General features: G+C 48.5%; 1 protein-coding gene across 2 annotated transcripts; it reads left to right on the forward strand.

The window, feature by feature from the left end:
• Nucleotides 1-12,552: 12,552 nt before the first annotated feature.
• On the forward strand, nucleotides 12,553-25,563 carry NAPG (NSF attachment protein gamma). Of its 2 annotated transcripts, XR_006264911.1 has the most exons (13): nucleotides 12,553-13,829; nucleotides 15,533-15,600; nucleotides 17,304-17,388; nucleotides 18,091-18,108; nucleotides 18,770-18,800; nucleotides 19,773-19,882; nucleotides 19,984-20,050; nucleotides 20,337-20,407; nucleotides 21,490-21,568; nucleotides 22,470-22,549; nucleotides 22,977-23,106; nucleotides 23,478-23,836; nucleotides 24,137-25,563. XR_006264911.1 is itself a non-coding variant. In XM_043444055.1 (12 exons), exons 1-12 carry the CDS (start codon nucleotides 13,525-13,527, stop codon nucleotides 23,619-23,621), a joined length of 1,188 nt encoding a protein of 395 aa, XP_043299990.1. In that variant the 5' UTR covers nucleotides 12,553-13,524; the 3' UTR covers nucleotides 23,622-25,563. The 2 variants fall into 2 exon arrangements, 1 of the variants encoding a protein (XP_043299990.1); XM_043444055.1 differs by having other exon boundaries at nucleotides 23,478-25,563.
• Nucleotides 25,564-26,610: the final 1,047 nt, after the last annotated feature.

Consider the following 26,610-nt stretch of genomic DNA (forward strand, 5'->3'; position numbering starts at 1 on the left):
AAACAAGTGGATGATGTCAGAAATGGATGGCATAAACATGGAAGTGCAGCCTCCACAAAAGAGCTGGTCAAAGATGAGAAATAGCTCTGATTTCCAAACAAAATTCATTTCAGTAGCCAAGAAAACAGAGTCCCTGGTGTGATAAAGCACATTCTCTAAAGAACCCCCTTTGAGTGTGCTCCAGCACAAATGTCTGTCCGCAGTATTCACAGCAAACTAGCCAACCTCTGCATTTCCTTATTAGCTTGAAACTAAATAGCAGGAAATAGCCAGGGGCACCAATAACACTGCAGAATCTTGTGCCAACTTCCAGCTGGGTAGACGGCCCTGTGGAGCTAGTTTCTTAATACTTTGAAAAATTCCACTGAAATGAGAGATAACAAACTTGAAAGGCAAGTCCTTTGTGCATCAATAAATCAGACATCAAAGTGATGATTGGGCCAGAGATCTAAAGAAGTCGTGTGTCATTTTCAGCATAATAAAGCAGTGAATATGAATTCAGATGAGCGGCCTGGCTGGAAATAAAGCAAACCATGTGCTCTATTTCTGGAGTAGCCCTTCTCCCCGGGGGGTGATACAGATTTCGATTCCACGGTATCTTGCACACTTGTTCACTCGTCTCATCACATTTCCAGACCACAGAGAGCCGTAAGTTACCTTTTCCGTTGCAATTCACTCCAAAAGCATTGGACTATTGAAGAAAATGGTGGTGATTAAAACAACTAAAAACTCACAGGAGCTCTGTGCAAAATTTTACCACACAGGCAAACAACTATGAACAAACAAGTTTAAAAACAGTTAATTCATGCTATACACCTGAAAGTAACACAACATTGTTAATCAACTATGCTCCAGTATAAAATGAAGAAATGAAGCAGGTATTCAACCTGTTCTTGTTAGGTCCATGAGGTCCCAGCGCCCTCCTCAGGCGCACTGCATAGCCAACTGCTCCTCGCTGGGGGTCCTGCCACAGCCCCGGGGGGGCGGGGGTGCTGGCAGGACTGTGACTTACATTAGTTACTCTAAGCTTCAGACACTTACTTTGATTGTTCTTCACTTATTTTTGCATGATCAACATTAAGTAAACTGATCGTTAGACTATGCCCTGCCACCATTTAGGAATAACAGTTATGTTGCTATAAATAGAGGATTTTATACTCAAAGAAAGTTTTGAATCTGTCTCATTCCATCATATACTCAATGCAGTGACCCTCCCCTGCCCCCAGCCAGTGCGGTAACTCATGAGGACATCCGGGGTCAGCCTGAAAGTTCCCAGAGTCATTGCTGAAACTGTCAGGGCATGTCATTCCATTTCTGAACACTTATAATTCTTTAAAGATTCTTTCTAATATTGGGATGAATATTAGACCCTAGTTCCACCCATGATCTTAAGTCTCTCAGAAGGAATTACTCTTTCTCCACTTGACAGGCTTCCAAACAACTGTTTTCCCCAGTTCTCTCTCTTCTTTGGTAGAGTTTTGTTCACATTTTCCTAATATGATTTGGACCCTGTGCTGCAAATCACTGCTCCATTCTTTCTTATTTAGTTAAGTTTCAGTTTGTATAATTAATAATTCTCTAAAAAATACTGAATAAAATATCACAGATACAGATGGACCAATGAAAATAATCTTAGCACCACTACTTCCCCTAGTCTAGACCAACTCTGAAGACAGCTGAAAGTGTTAATTGCTCAGTCATGTCTGACTCTTTTGCGACCCCATGGACTGTAGCCCACCAGGCTCCTCTGTCCATGGAATTCTCCAGGCAAGAAAACTGGAGTGGGATGCCATTCCCTTCTCCAGGGGATCTTCCTGACCAGGGATTGAACTCTGGTCTCCTGCACTGCAGGCAATTCTTTACCATTTGAGCCACCAAGGAACACCAACTCTGGTGGAACCAATATTTTTTTTTTTTTGAAGACATTCATTTTTGGCACTGAGGTCCTTAAATATTTAGAAGTTGAAACTGTCTCTTTTATGCTGCATGGTGTAGAAATGTCAGGACTCAACAAACCATTTGGAGGAGGAAGTGGCAACCCACTCTGGTACTCTTGCCTGGAACATCCTATGGACAGAGGAGCCTGGTAGGCTATAGTCCATGGGGTCGCAAAGAGTCAGACACGGCTGAGCAACTTCACTTTTGCTTTTCACTTTCATGCACTGGAGAAGGAAATGGCAACCCACTCCAGTTTTCTTGCCTGGAGAAGCCAAAGGACGGAGGAGCCTGGTGGGCTGCCGTCTGTGGGGTCACACAGAGTCAGACACGATTGAAGCGACTTAGCAGCAGCAGCAGCAGCAACAAACCATTGCTATAAGAACCTTGAAAGGAATCACAGGTTTTTTAAAAAGAAATAATTTGTGTACGCGTTGGTTGTGTATGTCTACAAGCTATTCCAATGTCTGCTTTACCCCCCCTCGCTTCTGGCATCTATGGCTGTTTTCAAATGTAATCCACAAAATAACAGATGCTGCATGAAGATACTTGTTAAAATATTTTACCATTGACAGATTCCTTGCTTATCAAAAGCTCACAGAAGATACTTAATTGCAAGGCCTGTTTGGGAATCACGGGAGTCACCACCACTGGGTTTCCTTTCCATGCGGAACCAAAAGCTTCAAGAATTTGACATCTTTCTGGGGGAAGATAAAAGAGGGAACGTCACCTTGGTCTGATAGCAAGTGATTGTACTTAGCGTAGAGGAGTGGTTATAGACTTATATTTTGCTTATCTTAGTGCTTTGTTGTTTATGCTTTTGAAAATCTGTATTCTTGGCTTTGCTCTACTGCCTTATTAGCTTAGATTTTACTGCGTTAGCTTAGTACGGTTAGATCGTCTGAGTTCTTTAACTTGCAATCAATGTTTCTTTATTTACTTATTTTTATCCCACTTTATTCCAATAATGAGTCAAGACAGTTTACGGAAATACCTACAATTCAAGGGGACCGAATAGAATATAAAAATAGCTAAGTACATCTGGGCAAACAAAATCGAAGGCTACAAAAATAAGAACAATCCAGATGTGACCTGGTTGTTCTCAGGATGTGCTTGCAAATCTCAGCCCCCCACTAGAGGGGAGCTACAGTTAATGTCAGGCTTTCTAGAAGCCAAAGAGGTAACATGACAAAATTTCATGTGACTCAAACAAATTAATTACTCAGGAAAAAGAACAACCATTTCTGGAAGCAAAAAAGAGAGTTTCTCCTTGGGACACTTGTTCAATAAAGAAGAACCACGCATTCATCCCCCAGTTTATCTGGCACATTATTCCAACTCAGGGCTTCAGAAGCTCCATAATCTTTGCATGCTACCTGCTGAGCTGGGTGCCCTTTTGTGCACTGTTTAGAAGATACTCCAGGTCTGCCCCACATCTAGTCCCAGTGTGGAAATCTCTTAAATTTAAACCCCCCGAGTCCATCTGAAATTACCCTCACGGGCCCAGTGATCTTTAGAAAACCTCGTTTTCTTATTTGTGTGTCCCTTTGAAGTCTATGGCTTTCATGTTCGATCACTGTGTGAAACACGGGGATCACGGGGGTCTTCCTTTCCTGGGCTCTGTAGAGCACAACTGGACTTTCATCCTTCAGTTAAATCTAAGGAAGAAAAAGGAGTGAAGAAACTTCCCATAAAAGTGAGCTGTTATGTGCTAATGAAAAGCAGACTGTCTCCTGGTAACAAAAAGTCCAGTTTTGCTACACAAGGCTGCATTCCTATCAAGGACTCTTGATGATCTGTCCCCAGAGGGGACCCATAATCATTGGATCCTGTTACCAGGTGTGTCAATAAATGCCCAAGCATGCAGTCCTCTGTGCTAAGCTTATCCAAGTTCAAATCCCAGATCTTGAGAGCAAAACCATTTAGTGTGCAACCTCCATGAGAAAGGGTCCCTGTTTTTTGTTTTTGTTTTTTAATATCCAAGGATGTTCTTGCTTAAACTGTTGTGTGTGGGGGGTGGTGATCAGGGTGTCCGCACAGTCCCCGCCACAGGGGGGTCTTGGTGTGGCCAACCCCAAGGGTCTCCCCTCTCTAGTCCAGTCAGACCACATCCTTCACCCAGCTCTCTCACAAGGTGGTTGGCAGTAGAGAATCTTTTTTTCTTTTTTATCTTCAGGATGCTTCCTGCCCAGACAGTCTCCCCATTCCCGAGTCAATACATCAACCCTGGGCTTTCCTGGTGGCTCAGACGGTAAAGAATCTGCCTGCCAATGCAGGAGACCTGGGTTCGATCCCTGGGTCTGGAAGATCTCCTAGAGAAGGGAATGGCAACCCACTCCAGTATTCGTGCCTGGAGAATTCCATGGAATGTAGCCCACCAGGCTCCCCTACAGGTGGGCTACATTCCATGGGGTTGCAAAGAGTTGGACACAACTGAGAGAATAACACTGTCGCTGGGTGGTGTTTTTTTATGAAGAGTCAGCTGACTGTCAGATCAGAAACACCAAGGAGAGGATTTTTAGCTTATGTGGGCACCAGTCACTCCCCTGCACCACCCTGTCACCGATGGGCCTCCTGGCTCTGACCCGAGGACTCCCCTGTCTCCCCCACTTCTCTCTCTTTCTGAACCTCTTCCTTGTTTCCTTGCAGAGAGTTTTTTTAAGTCCTTCAATGCAAGCCAACTTCTTCTCTGGGAAATCCTTGTTCTTCCTAAGAGATGTGTGTGTGTGCACATATATGTGCTTGTGTGTGCATGTCTGTGTTTTGCATCACAAAGCTTTCTCTTTGCCTTACAAACTACTGTCCCAGCCTTTACTGGGAGGTAAAGTTCCTTCTTGGCTGGATTCCAGCTGATTTCCAGACAGGAGAAGGCAGTGGCCCCTGAATGAGTTCAAAGTGAATTTGAAGGAGTGTCTACACAGCCTTCTCATGCTCTGCTCCCACGTGAGTGGGGATGGAGGTCATCACTAGCAGCCAGCCCAGGACTGCAGGGTGGGTCTTTTTTTTCTGCAACGTTGAGAAGCAGTCGGCCCTCCCCGGAACTGGCTACAATCTGAGAGTTGACCCAAATTAGACTCTTTCTCTATTTGCAGTCATCCCCCTTTCTCCATTTCCTTCTCCCAATAAATGTGTTTCCTCACTTCATCATACTTAGAAGAGCCATTCCCTCTGTGTACACACTACTCACCCATTGTGCAAATACTGATCATTCTGAGAAGCAAACTTCACATGGAAAAACACCAAAGTTACCCAGATGCTTCTTTCCTCCTAATTATGGTATTATTATTATTATTATTCCTTCATCTTTTCTGCTAACTTTGAGGATTCAGAAGGAGCCTGCATCATCTTGAGGAAGCATCGCCTGCCGAGTGCCTGGCCACGCCCACACCTGAGCACAGGTGGAGCACACAGCACCCCGGCCGTCTTGGAGGCTCCCTCACCCATCATTTATCCTGGTCCTTAGGACCTTGTCTCCCTAACACTTTCCTGAGTTGTTTGAGATTACACCCATGCCCACCCCACCTCCTGGCAGGTTCTGTCTCCCCAGTGAAAGTGAAAGTGTTAGTGGCTCGGTCGTGTCTGTGTCCCACTCTTTGCAACCCCATGGACTCCTTTGCGACCTGCCAGCTCCTCTGTCCATGGGATTCTCCAAGCAAGAATCTGGAGTGGGTAGCCATCCCATTTTCCAAGGGATCTTCCTAGCCCAGGGATCGAACCCAGGTCTCCGGCATTGCAGGCAGTTTCTTTACCGTCTGAGCCACTAGGCTCAGTAGCACTTTCCATATTTGTCATTTTTTCTAATGTTATTTAACAGCTGTCACTTCTGCTACCTAGGGAGGCCCTTGGCGGAAAGGGGTCAGGCTGACTGTCCACACCTGGATCCCCAGTATTTTGCAAACATGAGCTGGATTAGGGAGCAAACAGTGAATGTGCTGTCTGGTTCCCCCACCCACCTTAGAGCCTGGCTTGATTCAAAACTGCCCCAGATGGAATTCAAAGTTACAGAATATTACAGAATTTGAACATCGTGTAAACAGATTTCATCATGGCCTTGGCAATCGGCAGAACCCCGGCTTCAGAAAGCTGTCTTTTGTTTGAGTTCAGAATGTTTGGTTCTGTGTAAAACATCCAGACATGATTTCGAAGATGAATATTAACCTCGTTCTCAGTCTAAAGCTATTGTCAGGAGCAAAGACAGTAACTGTAAGTGCCCCTCGGCACAAGCAAATCCAGGGCTTGCCTGAGAAACAGAGAGGCGACCCCTCACCCAGGAGGCAGAAGGGGGATCTTGTCTTGGAACTATGTACAGATCATCCTAGCAACACGGTGAAGATCTGTGTCTTTTCTGGTCGGTGCCTGGACAGCTGGGCGGCCAACACTGGGCCCTGAGGGCCAAGAGCACAGACTCAGTCCCACTTGACCACAAGCCATTCCTTGGTGGGGAGGGGGTGTGGGCGGGAGAAGAGGGACAGGGCAGAAGGGGGGCTGTGCTTCCGGTGAGGGCTTCTGTCTACAACCCAAGAGTCTTGGTAAACTGAAAAAGGGAAAGCTAAAGTTGTTATCGCTTTAAAATAAATAAGATATAGAAGATTGTAAGTCAGTAAGAGGGCTGATTTGAGAGTCTATTTGGAATATCAAAGACGCAGCCTGTAGTTTCAACTACACACTGCCGGCTGGTTGATGCTTATCTAAATTATAGGTCCCGTCTTGGACTTAAGATTCAAAACCACAGAATTTCAATTCTACAGCAATAAATGCTGCAGCTTCTGAAGACAGGCTCTAGAACTGGAGCGTCAGGGCTGCTCCAAGGGGCCTCTGTGTTCAGGCGGGTCCCTGGGGGCTCTCCACACCGGCCCTCCACCCCATCTTGGGCATGAGATCATGCTGGGTTCACCAAGGGTCAGCATCGACCCCTGGAAACAGGGGAGTCAGAGTCGATCAGTGCTAATGTGAAACTCTTCCTGGAATCGTCCACAGACCCACTCAGTTCTCACCAGGGTCACAGCTGACCTGCTGGCTCTGAGCAGGGCCAGCTCATTTGTCCTTCTGTCCCCAGGACAACACCTGGTGGGCGGTAGAAAGCCCACCAAGTCCATAAGAGGCTGCTCTGGAGCATCCTTCCAGAGGTAACAAGACTGGTGGAGGAAGACCAAGGGGAGCCCGTCCAGAAGCAGGTGAACACGGAGGGCAGGGTTGGGCCTGTGGGGACACGAGGGGCAGGCTGTGGCCCCCCAGGGATTGGGGGAGCTGGAAACAGGGAGACCGGAATCGTGGAAAACAAGAAAAGGGTGCAGGTGTAGCTGGCGGGAGCTTGCTGTCTGAGTGGGGGCACACCAGCATGGGAACTGAAGCCCAGGCCCGGGTCTGCGGAGGGTCCTGGAGGCTTGGTTGGCAGTCTTTCCCCTCCACCTTTTTGCTTTTTTGCTTTTGGTTTTTCCTCCCTTTTTCCAAGCAGCTGCAAAGAACCACGGGAAAAGCGTGTCACTCAGAGTTATTTGTCCCAGTTGTGGTGACTTGAACTGCTCTGGAGACTCCAGGTCGGGATCCAGAGGCAGACTGTGAGAAGCTCAGGTCCTCAAGCAAAGACCCTCTCCTGCCCTCCAGGCCCGGCTCCTCTGTTTCCGCTGCCCCTGGGCTGAGCCATCCTTGCCTTCATCCCCTTCCTCCTCCCCACGTCCCCCCACCGCCCCACGTTCCCCTCTCTGGCTGGCACAGCATCAGCAGAGCAGACGGAGGGGGAGGGGAAGTGGGTACCCAGCCCCTGGGGTTGCTACAGTCTCCTCTGCCCACGGGCACCTGCTGGAGCCTGATAACTGCAGTGCTTATGGAGGATTTGTAGCCCTGAAGCCCTTGGCCGCCCACGAGGTTCAGCTGCGAGGGATTTCCATGTCCTCCGTGCTCTGGGCAGAGAGTCTCGGCCGATGGTTCTGAAAAGCATGGGAACGGCAGGAATGACGAAGGCTGCTATAGACAGAGCACACAGCGTGCCAGCCCCGAGTCAACAAGCTTTGGACCATCAGGTGTAAAACCGACTGTGGCTCACAGGTGGCTCTTGGTGGGCTTGTCTTCCGTGGCTCAGCAAGCGGTCCCAAAGCTCGGGGGCTGAGAACAAAAGGCTATGGATGTCTTTCTCCATGGTGTGGACTGGATCCTGGGTGGAGCAAGTGCCCCCCCCCCCCCCGCAACCTGCTTCATGATGTCTGGGATCTGCCCTGCAGTGACTGCTGGCGGGCAGGAAGAGCTCCATGGGCCCCTCACCGTGAGCTCAGGCTTGGATTGCCCAGGGCTCCCAGGACCACAGGAGGCAGGAGCTGTCTTACCTGAAGGTCTGAGCCCTGGAAACGCCCCTCCTTCAAGCTCTACTGTCCACGCAGTCAGAGGACCACCTGGGGGCAGCCCAGGGACAGACCCCACCTCTCATTGGGACAAGTGTCCAAGATATGGTTGCTACTTTCAATCCACCACAGTATTATTCCCATTTTACAGAAGAGGAAACCAAGGCTCAAGAAGCCAAATGATTTCTGTCTTATAAAAAACACAGCCGAGGCCGGAAAGGATGATGAATTCCAGGCCTGCTCTTCCCAGGATATAGCCCAGCTCCCTCATTCTGCAGACCTGATTCAAGATGAGACTTGGTGAGGGGCTGACAGCTCTCCACAGGGTTTGGAATAAAGTGGAGCAAAGCATTTTGCCACCGTCCTTTATACTGTGTATTACTCCCTGAAGAGGCCCCTTCTGTCTGGTAAACAGCTGCAGAATCTACAATTTCCATTCTGTTTGAGAGGTTGTTCAAGGTAAAAGAGGTGGAAAAAATACCGAGGAGTAAAATCACCAATTTAGATGAGCACTACCTGGCCCAGGGTAGGTTTCTATCCTCAGAGGAGAGAAATGTATTTACATTATGAGAGGAGCTGGGTCCAATGGGAACCCCGTGTTATTATTAGACTTCCTCTTGAGAAGGATTTGTAAATGAAAACGTAACTTGCTATTTTAGTATTTTGTTTTTCAGGGAAGAAAAACCCTTTGCAAAAACAAATTTAAAAGGAAAAACTTATCCATTTCGAGCACTTGTTTATTTTCTAATTTGCCAGGCTAAATCCATCTTCTTTCATCTCTGATTTCACTGGGGGCTGGGGAGGATGAGGGCTTTTCTTCCTTTTTCTGAATCTGAAAGGACTCTTCAAATTCTAGCAGGATTGAATCCTTTGGATCCACGGCCCTTCTGCTTGCCTGGCTCTCGGGCGGAGCTGCGGGCAGCAGCGCCGCTCAGTGGTCAGACGGGGAAGGGCAGGCCGGGGGGTTGGGGGGGCTGCGGGGTGGATGTGGCCAAGGCCTCTCTGTGAACAGTTTCTCGTTTTTTAGTGAGCGCCCTACCATAGTGCTGCTATTCTATCTCCTCAGCTACCGAAAATCTCGAGAAAATGGGTCTTTCAGCTGCTTTTGCAATCCCAGTGCAACTGTGGGCTTGACATTTCCACATTTGAGTCAAATCTCCTATGGTACATGTTTGAGTACTTTCTTAGCTTCTGTTAACATGTATTCATTGTTCATCACACAAGTAGCCGGAAGTTGTATTTAAGCGAGATATGTGTTTCTGAAGATTTTCAAACATAATTCAAACTTGGCTAATTCTAGGCAGATCTCAGGAAGGCGTGTGGGCTCACTGGTGCCCTGTTCCTGGAAGGGCCAGGCGGCCCCTCCCTCTCCATGGGCTGCCAGCTTCCTAGCTTTATCAGCAGCACTCCTGGGCCAGACTGACCCTGACTCAGGCCTTCACTGGGCAGGTCACCTGCCTGAGGAGGTAACCACGCCCACCTGGACATGTGCGTCCCAGGTCCCTCCTTCTGTTCCTCCCCCTTGGACGCCCCGACCCCCACCCCCACCCCATCTAGCGTCCCCTCCACACTGGTTTATTTAGCATGTCTCTACTCCCAGATCACAGTTGCCCCCTACCCTGGGGTGGGATACAACCTGGAGCATCCACTCCACAAAGATTTGTTGAGTGAATGCCTAAAGAGCAAACAGGACAAACCCAAGTGGCATCTGCTTCTTCCCAACACCATCACGTTGAGGGCTTCTGGAGGAATTTTTCATTTGGTAGATGCATGTTATTTTTTAAAGAACACATAGAAAAAAGTGTTAATATTTTGAATTGTATTACTTCAAATTCCTTAATTGACACTTGCACAAAATATAACCACATGAATATATTCTCCTTGCAAGAGAGTTAAACTATTATAATTTAAGGCTAAAGTCCTTTTTGCAAATACACCTATGGGATGTGGTATTAGAAAGAGACTTTTCATAGGGTGGAACTAGGTCACCTCCAAGCAGTCCAACAAAATATAGAGTAGGACTCCACCAAGCCAAGTCAGTAGGTGGTTTTATCTCTTATTCAAAGGGAACAAGGGACTTCCCTGGTGGTCAGTGGTTGACTCCGAGCTTCCAATGCAGGGGCAACAGGTGCAATCTCTGATTAGGGAACTAGGATCCTGCATGCCACGCTGTGCAGCACTTTTTTCTCCGTCTTGAGTGATGCTCAAGAGGACTGTGTTGGTTCAAGCACCTGCGAAAGTGACTTATTGTTGGACATCGATACCAGATCTTCCCAGCTCTACTGCACTTGGAGCTCTTGAGCAGCACTGCATAACTTACCTACAACATAGTGACGGCATCGCTTTTATGTGGAAAGTTCAGTAAGAAAACAAAACCGAATTTGACCCTGTCATCCAAACTCATCATCTCTTTTGTTTGGGTACTTCCAGGTTGTAAAAGTACGGGCAGATGGCGCCACCTGGTGGTTTTAGGGGAAACTGCAGGACACAAAGCCCACTGGCCTCGGACTGCAGAGCCTCAGAGACAGGTGGGAGAGAGCCACTTGACAGCCCGCGTCATTCAAACCTAGTAAACTCTCAAGTCTAACTTTCAAATTACTAGTGAAATTTCAAAAAAGTTCCATATGCAGTAAAGTGCACTATGATTTTTTCTTTAAAAAATATGGAAATCTATAATCTGTCCATGCACCTAAATGGGTGCAATGTGAGTTATGATTAATACAGTACAGTTGACCCTTAAACAACATGGGATGAATTGTGTGGGTCCACTTATATGCGGGTTTCTCAGTAAATATATTGTGAAATTTTGGGGGGGGATTTTCAACAATTTGAAAAGCTCAAAGATGAACTGCATGGATTAGAAATACTGAAAAAATTAAAAGTGTATCAAGAATGTACAAGATATATGTAGACACTAGTCTCCCCTCATATAGATATAAGGTGAGTGATATTTAATATAAAATTAGTGATGTGTTATTTTCTTACTGCCTTATAGTTTTATTTTCAAAGAAGCACATGACTGTACAGTATGCCTATCTTGTAACTGAAGAAAAAGTCTATCAACAGGTATTATTTAAAAGTATAACAATGCTCCTAATATTGTATTATTAATATAACATAATACTGTGTGCCATAAAAATTTTAAAACGATTCACTCATGAGTATGTAGGCTGGGCTACCAAGAAGCAATTGTATGGATGCTGCTGCTGCTGCTAAGTCACTTCAGTCATGTCCGACTCTGTGTGACCCCATAGACGTCAGCCCACCAGGCTCCCGTCTCTGTGATTCTCCAGGCAAGAACACTGGAATGGGTTGCCATTTCCTCTCCAATGAGTGAAAGTGAAAAGTGAAAGTGAAGTCACTTAGTCCTGTCCGACTCTTAGCGATCCCATGAACTGCAGCCTACCAGGCTCCTCCACCCACGGGATTTTGCAGGCAAGAGTACTGGAGTGGGGTGCCATTGCCTTCTCTGATGGATGATGCTAGGTCACCATAAAGCATCGGTATTTCTGTTTCTTATCAACATCCATTATTATCCTGTAACTCTTTCGACCCCATGGACTGTAGCCTGCCAGGCTCCTCTATCCATGAAATTCTCCAGGCAAGAATACTGGAGTGGGTGGCCACTCCCTTCTCCAGGGCATCTTCCCGATCCAGGGACTGAACCTGTGTCTCCTGCATTACAGGCAGATCCTTTTCCATCTGAGCCACCAGGGAAGCCCCTAAATAAATAGGAATTTCTTTTTTGCATTAGCTTTTAATCTTTGACGTCCAGTGTTAGTAATACTTATAACATCTACAGCACTTGTATCACGTGAGACAATTTTGATTTAAGTTGTTCTGGTCTATCGTTTAGTCCTTAAGTCGTGTCTGAACTCTTTTGTGACCCCATGGACCAGGCTCCTCGTCCAGTGGGATTTCCCAGCCAAGAATATTGGAGTGGGTTGCCATTTCCTCCTCCAGGGCATGTTCCTGACCCAGGGATCAGACCTGCGTCTCCCGCACTGGCAGGCGGATTCTTTACCACAAAGGCACCAGGGAAGCCCTGTTTGATGTCGGTCCTGACAGACGATTCATCTTGCAAACAGACCAGGTAAAGTTATGTCAGTGAATACAGCACAGGACTGTAAGTGTATTTTCTCTTCCTTCTGATTTTCTTAATAGTATTTTCTTTTCTCTAGCTCACTTGATTTTAAGAATCGAGTAGCACATAATACATATACAAAATATGTTAACTGTTTACGTTTCCGGTAAGGTCTCCAGTCAGCAGTGTTTATTTGCTAATTTTTATTAAACAAGAAGAGTCGGCAGGTAGGGAGGCAGGAAGATTCTGTTGGAGTTCTGAGGGGGATGGGGTGTGGACAGCCATCCAGATGAGTGGGCACGCGGTGTGACCGGGGAAATGCAGAGTCCCTCCGCAGCTCTAGAGGCCTCCTGGAGGTTTGTAAGCAGTAATTCGGTGACAGTCGTGTCAGCAGCTGCTTTGTTTTCCTCTAGCCCCTTCAACCTGCCCTGAGCCCTTCCGGAGTCGCGGGCGGGGCGGGGCTGGGGCTTCCCCAGATAAGGAGAAAGGACGTGCAGAGGACCAGGGGGTGCCGGAACCCCGGAGAAGCTAATGATGGAGCCCGGAATTTACGCTGGGTAAAGAGGGGCGCTAACAAAAGCAGCGGGACAGGAACGGGGAGTTCGGCGAAGGTGAAGAATCGTCGGAGCTGGAAGGGCAGCAAGAGGTCAAAGGCTGCCTGAACTGACCCGAGAGGCACGGTGCCTAGCGACAGTTAGTTACCAGTGACTAGCGAGTTCTGGGTGTGGCTCCGGGACCAGTGTCTAGCTGGTGAGTGGAGACGGAGAAGAAGCAAGGGCCTAGCGGGAGTCACCTGCGGACGCTGGAAACACCGCGAGTCGTAGGTCGGCAGCTGGTTTGCTAGTATTTCTGCGAAACCCTCGCCCCCGACCTCACTCGGCGCACACTGATGAGCATCGACTCGTGATTACCGGACAGTGACCCGAACGGACAGTAGGGTTCGCAGATTGATAGACGTTTGGCGCAGATATAGGACGAATGATCCAGGCTGTTCGGGTCGAAGAACGAAAGGAACGGATCACAGCGCCCACGCGCGTTCTCGGGAGAGGAGGGGCGAGGTCCACGGGCGTAGGGTCCGGCCTGTCGCACTCCCTGCCAACCTGCCGTGGTTAGAACCGCGCCGGATTCATAACAGGTGCTCAACACACGTGAGCTCAACCCCGGAAATGGATGCGCGAACCTCCGTCTCTACTCACCGCGCCTGCGCGGGAGCCACGCGTGCGACCATTCCGCGCGCTCTGCGCCTGCGCAACGTCTTCCCGCACAGCGCCTGCGAGGCTCCCGGGCCGCTTCGCCGCACTAGGTTTGAGCCCTGCAAGCCCCGGTAGCACGGCGGCGGCGCCGTCCCGGCCTCCTCCTCGGCGTTCCCACGCCCACTCGGCGGGCTCTCGACCTTCACGTCAGGGCCGCGCCGCGGAGATGGCGGCTCAGAAGATAAACGAGGGGCTGGAACATCTGGCCAAAGCAGAGAAATAGTGAGTGAGGGGCCCAGCGCGGCCTTGGGCTAGCATCGGGGTCGGCGCCTCCTAGGCCAGTCTGAGTCAGCACCGGGTGGGGGGTGCTGGGGCGGGGGCGGAGCCGGGCGCGCGGGGTGGGACCGCCGCGCCCCGGAAGCGCTGCCCTCGGCCGCCGGAAGTGGTCGTGCCTCGGGCAGTGGGGGTGCCGCCGGGGTCAGTCTCTGCATCTTAGAGGGCGTGTTTCTGGTTCCTGGCGCGATGGGCCCAACTATGTTTTAAAATCTCTAGCTTTCCCCAAGTGTAAGCAACAAGACGACTGAATGGATGTGTCTTGTCTTTGCTGGGATTTTAAAAGTTATGCTATAGTGAACAATGGGGCTTCCGAGGTGACTTAGTGATAAAGAATCCGCCTGCCAGGGCTGGAGACGCGGTTTCGAGCCCTGGGTCAGGAAGATCCCCTGGAGAAGGGAATGGCAACCCACTCCGGTATTCTTGCCTGCAGAATGCCATCGACAGAGGAATCTGGCCGGCTACAGTCCATGGGGTCACAGAGAGTCGGACACGACTGAGTGCGCGCGCGGACACACACACACACACACGGTGGAAAATATAATGAGGGTTTCGGGGTTGGGGTGGGGATTAGAATTTTGCTTTATGACAATGCTTTCTCAGTTTTGTGGATTAGAGTAGAGAGGCTGCATTTTAACCATTTTGTTTTTCTTACCAGTAGTGCCCTTACTGAGCTTGAGAGTTGTTTACAAGTTTGAAACTTACAGCAGTATTACACAAGCGTAAACTTTAAATAAGTAATTTAATTGGCCAAATTAAAAGGAACGCAAGAAAGGGTGTACGTCTGCAGGTTATGGGGGCTTCCCCGTCTCTCAGTTAAGGTGCCCCCCTGATTCCTTGGCTTTCACTAACTGAATTCAGAATTTAAGATGGTGTTTGTTTAGCAATTTTTATGCTCACCTAAGTTTGGCAGTCACGGGGTTAGTTTAAGCTGTAAGTCTGAAGTTACGGAAAGCATCGCGGAAAGGACACAGAGATAGGGACTCAGGATTGATTGTCCTGTGGTCCTGGAGAACTGCTCTCGTTCCAGTCGTTCTGCTCTCTCTGGTTGCTGTTCGTGTCCACTGCAGCCTTCCTGCTGACGCCCTCTGTGGGTTTGTGTTCAGTAGTCTTTCTGGCCTCGGTCTGCAGTCTCCCTGGAGGATCTTAACCCGGTCCTGGTGTGGCCCATGTTGATGGCCCAGGTTATCTGTGCCTCTCCTGAGCTGCAGTCTCAGGAATCCACCTGCTCACTGCTGTGCCTCGTCTGTCTCAAGCTTTAGTGCACCTCAGGGCTGGTTGCACCCTGGATGCTGCTGATGCTACCCTGTTTCTGGTTCAGCAGGGCCAGGAGAGGCTCAACAATTCATAAATTTCTAGTGAGTTAGCAGCGAATAGTGGCACTGCTCAGTCTGGGGACCAGGCAGTGATTACCTCCACTCTCCTTGGATGTTATGCAGACGTTTCAGAAGGGGGAGACCGTGTCTGACTGGGAGGGAAAGTGGTGAAGTGTGTAGTTATCAGGAAGTTTGGACAGAGGTAGACTATGGGGACTTTCCACTTGATGATTCCCCTCCCTCCCTTTTTACAGACCTACAAGGTCCTTACAAGCGAGGCTCTGACTTAAGAATGTGGTTGGTAACTTCTGTTAACTGTATCTTCCTTTCATTTAGCCTGAAAACTGGTTTTTTGAAATGGAAGCCGGATTATGACAGCGCCGCTTCTGAGTATGGAAAAGCAGGTATCTGTGATAGTTGCCCTGACCCCTGCAGTGTGTTATGTTCATCTCGGCATGATTCTCACTCTTAGTGCTTCCTGTAGCATCTTGGTTGTTAGAAAAAACGACCAAAGACCTCCCTAGACCCTGTGTTTTTCAGGGTGCTGTTTGCAGGTGTCTCGAGTGCTGAGTTGCAGACCTGGCTGCGTCCCTCTGCCATGAGGGCAGACGGCGGGGCAGGCGCAGCTATGGGCTTTTAGCATCATTAGTGTTTTCTTGAACTGCAGTCAGTTCATACTATGTACTTCCAGGAGTTCTGTCATACTTTTCTCCTGTTTCTGAGTAAAGACTTCCAGTTCACTTTATAAAGCGCCTAAGCCTCACTCTCAGCAGTTGTGCACAACGCATGTTAGATTCTTGTTCTTTACAGCCTTGCTCGGGGATATGCTGATAGGTTTTCATCCAGTGTTAAGTTTATAGGCATATTTTAATACCTTTATCAGCATATAAGGTAAAAACAGTCTGAAATTTCCAACAGAAAGAACTTACTACAAATTCAGCATTTTTAGATATGAAATGACAGCTTTCAGCATATCTGATGATTTTGGATATAAAGCATAATATGATTTTGAAATAGGCTGAGCACATTTTACTGTGTGGTTCTGCAGTGGTTGTGATCACATGTGTTAGCCTTGGATAGAAATCACCTAAGAAATGTGCTTTTGGTAGATTTTAGTTTTAGTATATCACCAGGAAGAAAGAAGTCAGGTAAATTGAAACTAATCAGCACAATGTAGGATATAGTTTCTAGATAATAATTATTAAAATAACAACTACAGGTTCATGTTTTACATGGGTTTTATGAACACTTTGTACAAGAATGTTTTTGTAACTGGAGAGCATGACATTTTGCAGATCTCCTCCATGAGGGAACTTTAACATGGAACATTGTTACATATGCATCTGAGACTATTTCTGCTTTCAGAAATAAGTACTTCAAGTCAGATTTTCCCGTTAAAACATTCTTTGTTTATTTTCTTTAAGGGCTTATGCAAGATACATTTCATCAGTAAAGTTTTATGACAGCAAAATGTAGAAATTCAGGGATGAAATAGTTTGTTGTTTGTTTATTTTCAGCATTTTATTAAAGATAGTTGTAAGAGTGTATTTAGCAAGTAATGTTTTCTTAAAGAAGTATACTTTTCACTTATTTGTAAGCAACACTTCATGAGCTCTCCAAAGTCTATAAGATAGTATTTAAAGATTGTGCTAAAAAAAATTATAAAAATATTGAGTGTGCTTATTGGACTTCAGTTTCAAAAAAATTTAAATGATAGAATAAGCTTAAACTGAGTACTGTTTCTGTTGTTAACTGTGAAACTGGTGAGGAAAGGAGCTGTCTTTGTGACGACCCCTGTTGTTTGACTTGTGGCTTGGTTGATGTGATCTAAGTTCCTCAAAGTGTACAGGCTGGTCTTAGAAAGACTTAAGGAAAAAAAAAAACTTTTGAAAATACTTGTAGATTATTGATAATCAAAAAAGTTATAAGGAAATGGCTTAGAAAAAAGTAGTATTTATAGTTTTATGAAGTTTCCTAAGTATTTGATTAAGTGTTAAGTTTATTTTCTAATACCTCACACATCATGCAGATTTTGGTATTGATTCATTTGAGGTTTTTTTTAAAATGATGGAAATAGAAAATCTGTTTTTATTTCTGTCTATTTCAGCTGTTGCTTTTAAGAATGCCAAACAGTTTGAGCAAGCAAAAGACGCCTGCCTGAAGGAAGCTGCGGCCCATGAGAACAACAGGGCGTATCTTTTCAACCTTTGGAAATTGTTATGAATTTGCTGCCCGTGGGGTACAGTGCTGTTAGCTTAGAAGCCTCTTAGAACAACTCTGCATGTCTGAACACTGAAGGTGATTTATGGAGACTTGATTATGATCCACACTGCTCTGCAGAGCTGCCTTTGAGAGTTTATTGTTTCTGGATTTGCTTGATGACGGTTTTACTCGGGATGAAATGAGAGAGATGGAAAGAGACAGGTCCTGAAAAGTGAACAGGTGGTGCAGGTGGTAGAAGCAGTAACCGCTGTCTAACTGTTTTAAAAGTGTAGTCTTCCTCAGGTACTTGAAATAACATTTTTAAGTAGTTGAAAACAAATTTTCCTGAGGTATTTTACAATCTTATCAACTAAAAACTGTTTCTTTTATCTCACTTGCAGTTTATGGTTATAGTAACCTTGCATTTTTACTAAAACATCAGATTAATGCATAATAGAAAATAGAAGTAGCTTAAAAATCTGTGTGGTGTTTTCTCTGTTTTTGTGAATTGTGTAGTTTTTAGTAGAGATCCATAGGCATTAAATGATTTCTTTACCTGGTTTGTAGGGTTTGCCTTTTTGAACAAATTGGGGCAGTGATTTAGTTAGCCTTGCTTTTTCAAATAATGGATCTTTAGAAACTGTTGATTTTTTTTCATTTCCCTTAATTGTGACTTTGTTACATCTATTCAGCCTTTTTCACGCTGCCAAGTAAGTAAATTTCCTCTGTGTGTCCACGTATTTGTAGATTATTATGTTCTAAGTGTTGTTGCTTTCCCTTAGGTCAGTAAATTTTTCCTAAGTTATAAGTCCAGAAATAGTGAATTCATGTGTACTCATGTAAATAAGATAGGCCTTCACATTTGTTTCAGTCTTCACCTGAACCTTAAAAATGAAGTCACTCCTCACTAAGATATTCAGTGTTTAAATCACCGTCATGTTTTTAGGACTATATTGTTTAGTAACCTATGAAAAAACAAGTGAGTTAGAAACCCTGTTTTTCCCCCTTTCTTAATATAGTTACTGGTGCCTGTTTAGAGAAGCAGAAAGTTTTCTTTTGCTTCTGTGGAGAAAAAAATACTTGTTTCAAAACTTGGATTTAGGTTTGTCAGGTAGAAAGTCATTTACCTTCTCTGAGCTTCACTTAATTTTGCATTTGCAAAGAGAAGTCTCTTTACCTTAGATGCCTGCTGTTTCCAAGGCATTGTTCCCCATGTAGATAAATGGAAGAAAAATTTCATTGTTTCATAACAAGGGCCTAAAGTCAGTATGTATTGCCTGAGCCAGTTTAAACTGATGGAGATTCTTGTGTCTGGTAGGAGGTTTCTCCTCCCATCAGGATCTCATCTGAGAACTTGTATTCTCTCTGCAGAGCATACGAGCAAGCTGGCATGATGCTGAAGGTCAGTAACGTTGGGGCACAGCTGCCCTGTAGGTAAAACGAGTTACGGTTTGTAGTCTTAAGGACGAGACCAGCAAGTGTGACATCCTCAAGGATTTGTCAGCTTAGTGAAGGATGAATGGGCAGGTTTGAAAACAAGCCATGCGAGGTCAGCATGGAGACACAGCACATCAGCCTAGAGTAGATAACACCTGTCAACTTTACACCTCGCTTTTTCATGATTTTTTCCAGTTTTTAAAAAAGGTTTGGATTGGGGATGCTAGATGTATGGCTCACGTGATGCTGAGACTCAGTTTACTAGTAAGATACGTAGAGTTACTCTGTTGACAGCACTCAGAGTAAGAGGGTTGCAAGCGCCAGTGCACACAGGGGAATGGCTGAAATGGAGGAGGCAGGCCTGGACGTGCCGGGGGTGGGGAGAAATGTAGCTGCCAGGAGGGGGTAGGTCCCCACAGCCACCACTCTGCCCCACTTGCCAGTGCTGTGTGGGGGTGTGAGCCTGCTGATGCTTTTGATATTTTAATATATGAAGCCACCAGCAGACCTTCTGTGACGTGTCTGATGACAAGATGCGGATGGTTAAAGCACAGTGTCCTTGGAAATGAGACCCAGCCCTTAGACTGCTGGTTTGCATCCTGGTTTGCACAGGCCTTATGTATAGCAGGCACTCACGAGTATTCCAGCAACTGTAGCTGCTCAGGAAACACTGAAGAGCAAGTGTCTTGGCTTCTCCTATTTGTGTAGTTTCTCTGAAACCCTGTGAAAGACTGGGCTCTGCAGGATTAATTGGTGTGTTTCCGGTTTGGCTGAAGGAAGCCTGATGGGGAGAGTGACCTTGCGAAGGCATTTCGTTTTCAGTATATATATCGTTGTGTCATGTTTTGGGTCTTTTGCCTTCTCCAGTTTCAGATTATTAATTCCGTATTTCTTAATTCATGCATTTACTGCTTTGTGCCCTATTGTTTGCCTAAAGGAGATGCAGAAACTCCCAGAGGCTGTTCAGCTGATCGAGAAGGCCAGCATGATGTACCTGGAAAACGGCACCCCGGACACGGCCGCCATGGCCCTGGAGCGGGCCGGGAAGTGAGTGTGGACAGGGGCTCCGCCTGGGAGTTTTTTTGACAAAGTCCAGTGAAAACAATTTTCTCTTTCTCATATAAGTCAGATATTCTTGTTTCATTTAGGCTGATAGAGAATGTAGATCCAGAAAAGGCTGTGCAGTTATATCAGCAGACAGCCAACGTGTTTGAAGTAAGTGAATTTGTTTTCTCTAAGTAGACTTAGAATGTTCAATTTCGTGAGAAACACAGCGGCTACTTTGAAAGCTCCCCTGTGCTCGCAAGTGAGCTCTTCTTCTGTAAGCAGCGAGATGGGTTCTAGTGGCTTTGGTGTCACTGCCCCTGCTCCCCCCCACACTGTTTCTCCCCCATCCCTTCCCCCCCATCCAGTGCAGTTACTTTTTAATCAAATAATTGTTGGGGGAAGAGAAAAATTCCTTCCTTAAAGCCGCCCACACTCTCTTCTCTTGGATCCACAGAATGAAGAGCGCCTGCGGCAGGCCGTTGAACTCCTAGGAAAAGCCTCTCGGCTGCTGGTGCGCGGGCGCAGGTATGTCTCACACCGCGGTGCTCCTGTGACCTGTGACCTCCAGGCCATGTTTAGGCAAGGGCTTGTTGGTCCTTTGGGTGCAGCCTGGGCGCACCAGGCCCATAAGACAGCAGCACATTGGGTTAAACATTGAAAGATCCACTGCTGCTCTGAGTGCCGTCCCAACATGCGTTGGGCTCTTGTTGGTTAAGACCTGTCTCGGCTGCTCTAGAGACGGCTGTCTGGTCTGTTACCTGGGGTGGGGAGGTCACGATGTCTCTGGGGGCAAGTGTCTGTAATGTTCACCCAGGAATGTGGACGGGTTCCTGACAGCCGGACAGTGTCGTGACACAGGTTGTTTACCATTTTATCCTTCAGACTTAGGACCCACAGCATGAGTAACTGGATCCCAGATAACTAGGATCCTGTGGAATTTCCCTGTTTTTACTTTACTGCAGTTTAATCTTAGTAACCTATCTCCATTATTAATAAAGTTGTGCAGAGGAGAATGTGTGTGAGTGGACAAGAGAAGGTGACTGTTGAGGAGCGTGGTATCGAGAAGGATGTTTGCTCACCTCTCCCTGTCTGCCCACTCTGTGCCCGCCCCCCGCCCCTAATCACTGCCTCTTTTGGGCCCTAGGAGCTGTCAGGGCCTGACAAGGTTGGGGTGGGCGCTTGAGGATGCGGACCCAGTGGGGGTCGTCCTTCGAGCAGCCAGTCTGCGTGGCCTTCCAGGGAAGGAGAGGGCTCTGCGATGGCGGAGTCAGGCCTAGCCTCTCCAGGGCTTCTTACAGCCTCTCTCAGAGCAGTTAATTGAATCTGATGGATGCTCATTATTGGATGGTTCTTATCAGACTCGACTCCCATATGAAGTAGCCTGTCCTGAAGTCCTCTCGCTCTGTCTACTGGGGGTCTGGGAGGGCAAGTCAGATGCAGTTATCACGCCGAGTGCATGGAGCTCACGGAGGGTGTGGAGCAGTGGTTACAGCGCCCGATGCCAGCTTCATTTCCCTAGAACCTGTGACGTCAGACACGTCACGCCGTGGTCTCTGCTGTGGCGCACTTAGACCTGCCTTGTTCAGCATTTCTTGTTTTGTCTTCAGGTTTGATGAGGCAGCACTCTCTATTCAGAAAGAAAAAAACATTTATAAGGAAATTGAGAATTATCCAACTTGTTATAAGGTATGTTTTCAAAGTGCTTAGTTTTGGCTTTTCCTTGGATCATATTGGTATAACTGTGTCTGAGATCATGTTTCATGAATATTTGTTGATTTTTTTAAAATAATACCTTCTGGACCTCTGTTTTTGGCTGAAATGGAGTGATCCTACTGTTGCCTCTCTCCTGCTGTTCATAGCCAACACTGCTGGGCAGAACACAGAAGACAGTGCCCTGAGGACTCTTGAGCATTGAGTGGGTGGGAAGGCTTCTGACTTCATGTCCCCTCTGCCTCTCAACTTCAAGAGGAGCACCCCCGCCCCCATCTTCTAACCAGAGGGTCTGGGGAAGAGGCCCCCATAGAAACCCTATCTCTCCAGCCAGAGGAGCTCGGGAAAGGGGCCCAGAGAGGAGGGCTGCAGGAGGGGGCTCCCGAGTGTGTGTGCATGTGTGTTTCGGGGGGTTGCCAAGCCTGGAGCAGAGGATTTGAACTAAGACCGGAGCCACTGCCCAGGAAACAGACCGAATGTGTGGCCTGAGCCCGGGATGGTGGGTGGGTCAGTGCAGGGGCCAGGGGCCAGTGACTGGGCAGAGGGAGTTGGGAAGACATGACGGTTGTCAGAGAAGAGACCCAGGTGTTGGAGTCAGCAGATCTAGACCGTGAAGAGGCTGTGACAGCTGCTCCGTGCGACCAAGGGCAACACTGGTGGAGTTGTAGATAGAGGGACTGATTTTTTTTTTAATAGAAACTATAAATGAACTAAATGAGAGTTTTAGAGCTGAAACAGCAAGGTCTGAAACACAGTAGTGGACGGGCTTCCTCTGAAAAGGGAGAGGAGTGTCAGATGCAAACCAAGTTACATTCCAGGTATCTTGGAATAGACTTCTGCGTGAATGTAAACTTGGCCTAATCCCCTCTTGCTTTAGAAAACAATCGCCCAGGTCTTAGTGCATCTGCACAGAAACGACTATGTGGCGGCTGAGCGCTGTGTCCGCGAGAGCTACAGGTGAGGCCCGGCGGTGCGCTGCTCTGCCCAACTCTGCTGAAACGGGTGGCCCTGCCTTCAGAGACAGGGTTTTTGTTTTCCGTAAAGTTCAGGACAGGGCAAGTATATGGCAAGCCTTTCAGCTTTTGCAGCAGGGTTTTTATGAGTTGGGTTCTTTGCTATGTTTTTCTCCTGGTGCTTCTGTGGAAGTGAGTGACTTGAGTAATTTTGTGATATTTGCCATATAAGAAAAAAAGAGAAAGTCCTCAGGTGTATGTTTCAGGAAGGTCAGAATAAGGGGTTTTCTCATGGGTGATATTTAAACTGAGCAGCCTGAGGCCAGCCCCCCCGACACCTAGGCCCTGGTCCTCTGCTGGCCGTCCTGGGTGTGATCTGTGCTCGTGTGTGGTTAGACCTGTGGGCGGGGTGGGTGTGCGTGTCCCGGCAGCATCCCCGGCTTCAATGGCAGCGAGGACTGCGCTGCCCTGGAGCAGCTCCTGGAGGGCTACGACCAGCAAGACCAGGACCAGGTGGCCGAGGTGTGCAACTCGCCGCTGTTCAAGTACATGGACAACGATGTGAGTGCCCGCCCCGCCCCCGGCCCTGCCCTCCTGTCCCCTCCCCTGAGGCCGATGCTCAGAGAGGAGGCTCACAGGGTGCACGTTGAGCAGGTTTACTGTGATGACACCTCTCCTGCTCCGTCTGCGGGCCCCCTCCAGGTCACTGACTTTCTGTTAGGCTCATGGGGTCTCGGGGCCCCTCAGGCAGTGGCCACACTGGTCGAGCCCCTGCCCTGCGACCCAGCAATGTTGAGTTTCGTGGTGGTGTTTCCCTCCAAGTGGTGTCCAGGTTTTCGGGGGGCAGAGACCAGGCCCTGGCGCACAGGTGAGAGCCTGTATTGAAGGTCAGGCCTGGACGTCCAGTCTGAGCTGCACTTTGTCGTTGACAGTACGCAAAGCTGGGCCTGAGCCTGGTGGTCCCAGGAGGAGGCGTCAAGAAGAAGGCAGCAGCCCCCCCGCAGGCCAAACCTGAAGGCACCACTGCCCCCGCCGCCGAGGATGAGGAGGACGAGTACGCTGGGGGGCTGTGCTAGGCTCGGCCCTGCCCGCACGACTCACACCCCCGGATTCCTCGGAGGGCGGCTGGACTCATGGGGTCCTGGCTCTGATGCTGTAAGACAAGTCCTCGTTCCTGGTTCCCGGACCACTGCCCTGCCCGCTGCCTGCAAGCATTTCCTTTCTTTCCCTGACAAGAGCTCTTCTCAGACACCAGCAGGAATTGACAGAGAAACATCCCATCACGTCATAGGTGATTTTAAAATTGGCAAATCCATTTCTCAACAGACTTGTTCTAAACAAAAGGGGTAACATGCATGGACATTCTTTTCTCTTGGGCTCGTGTCATTTATTGTTAGAGAAGTTGTTTGCATTTTATTTCATAATTGCTGCTAAAAGTGAAGTTTACTGGTTAAACAAAGTAATACTGTAAACATTTGTTTTCAAAAGGAGATTTATGCCCCGTGATAATTAGAGACATTTAAGTTATTAAACCTTCAGATGGAGTGTGGGCCAGAGGCTGTTCTGAGCCTTACAACATTGCTTCTCCCAGAATAAGACCCAGCTGGAGCGTCACGTGGACGCTGAACACTCTGACGGGGGCATGTCCCAGGGCTCTCTGCGCGTCTCCAGTCCTCCCTGGATCGTGGGCATTTCCTCCTGAAGCTCAGTGACTGTGTCTTCACCCGCCAGGTTGTTGACCGACCTTAGTCCCGCAGACCTGTCCTCCCTCTGAGGACCTCGGCTCAGTGCAGAGGTGCTCTCTGTAAACCTCCCGCGTGTGGCTGAGAGAGCAGGACTGGCTGCACATGTGGGGTGCTGGTGTGTGGTTCCTTCCCGGCCTCTCCTGACGGGTTGTCTTCAAGGTGTTCTCTGCGTGAGCTCAGCCCTCTCTCCTGGTGGGAAGAAGCCCAGACGCTGCAGTGCAGCTCATGCCACCGCCTGGCCTCCTGGGCTCAGGTCTGCTGGCTTTCCGGGAACACGGAGGTGGTATCATGGGAGGTGAAGGTCACCCTGGGCTCTGGGAGGGTCCAGGGAGTGTCCTTGTGGGGCGGGTGGGTGGTAGATGAACTCTTTCTGGAAGGTCTGGGTCAGAACACTAATGAGCATCCTCCTCCGGGCCCCCCCCACCCGGCACCCAGGTGGTCTGCGGGCAGTGGCTCTTCCCAGCCCTTGTTTGGGGACACTGGTCTCCGTAGCATCGTGCTCAGTGACGCGTTAATAGTGCACACCTGTCCTTGCTGCTGTGCCCTCCACATCCAGCCACCCTCCAGGAGTCACCTTGATGTGCATTTGAGCTCGTTCACAGCCATCTCAGCAGATTCGGCCACACCTAGAAGATGCTCTCAACCGCACTGGGTAGACTGTTACCCAGTGCAGCCTTGGAAGAAAGGCTTCACTTCTACTCTTTTCTTTCATATTAATAGAACAAAAATGCGTACTGAGCCGGGGGTGTCCTGCAGGGCTTGGGGGCTTGTGGGGCTTGGGGAGTGGGCCTCCCAGTGCAGGGGGCTGGAACCCGGGCATCCCTGACTATCCCCACCCCACCCCCATGGGTTATGGCACGTGCGGGGCAGGTGGCTGTTCCCCTGACATCAGGGCTTCCTGCCTGGGGCCTGGTGAGAAGTGTCTCCTCTTCCTGCTCTCAGAAGCTGTTCTCAGGCGCACTCAGGAGCAGGGAGTGGTGGTCCCAGCAGGGAAAGGGGTTCTGAGCTCATGTGGCCCCTTTCCCGGAGTGGGGTCTGTGTGCGCCTTCTCAGAGCCCAGCAGTCCCCATGCTGTCTTGTGTGAGTGAACCAGTCTGCAGAGTCTAATATATTGAACTTAACTGTACATATGCAGAGTGTGGTATTTGTGTATGAAACTGTGCTTTATTCCTGTTTTTTTCCAGCTTTGATGAATGATATTAAATGTTATGGAAATGCCGATTATTGCTTCTATGGGAAGATAATTACAAAAATAAAATCTGAAACCATGCAAGTGTGATTGTTCTTTTTATTATTATATTTTGTGCTTGACTTGTTTGCTTTTTCCAAAGATACATCCTCAGCAACTGACAGGCTCCCAGCTGTGCCAGACAGCACACTGTGCTCTTTGGGGTCCAGAGGCCCCTCTGGGGGATACTGTGAACTCGGGGAGCTTTTCAGGGTGCCCGTCACCAGTTACTGTCAGACCTTGTTCTCTGGCCTCAGAGAGGTGGGAGCCTTCAGCATACCAGGAGAGTAATTCTTTCATTAAATGAGGAGGTAAGAAAACCAAAGTGAGGAGGTTGGTATTTAATACCTGGTGTGCACCTTAGTTAACCTGTGGATTCACATAACATCACTCAGACGTTTCCTGAGTGCGGACTGTGGAAGCCCTCTATGTAATGTTGACCCTGCCCCGCTGGGCGTGGTGTCGGTGGGAGGATTTTACACCAGGACGGAAGTTGGGGTGAGAGCCTGCAGGACACCTTGGGGGCGGGGGTAGCCACAGGTGAGCGGGCAGGGCCAGGAAAGTCCAGGGAAGACGGGGAGGTGGGGCCCCTCACAGCCGAGCCTCCGAGGCCCAACACCTCTTCCAGGGCCCCATCGCACTTCCACTTCAATTACAAAACACAAAGGTGAAACTTAAAGAATTCCGGGTGACCCAGGGACATCTCTCAGAGCACGGGCACCTCTGGGCGCTGGCCCTGTGCTGACACGACTCCAGACCCCACCACGGGGCAGTGCGCACACCTGAGCTCAGGTGTGAACGGTGCCTCCTCCAGCAGCAATTCTCCCGTTTGGACGTGAGACCTACCCCCCACCCCACCCCCCCAACCCCCGCCCCGCCCCGCCCCCTCCACCTGGACACTCCTCCGTCCTGGGGCAGCTCCCCCGGGGCCTGGGGTCTAGTTCCGGGTTCATCACGGGGTGGGGGCCGGGGTTGATTCTTCCCCTCCGACGCCCGGGTGCCAGCCGGCCTCTCGGCTCTGGCCTGCCACTGCCGAGAAAACCGCGCTTCCCCTGCTGGTGCCGATCTAGCTTCTCACTGAGCTGGGTGGGT

Source organism: Cervus canadensis, chromosome 23 (genome assembly GCF_019320065.1).
Source record: "Cervus canadensis isolate Bull #8, Minnesota chromosome 23, ASM1932006v1, whole genome shotgun sequence".
Taxonomy (NCBI): Eukaryota; Metazoa; Chordata; class Mammalia; order Artiodactyla; family Cervidae; genus Cervus; species Cervus canadensis.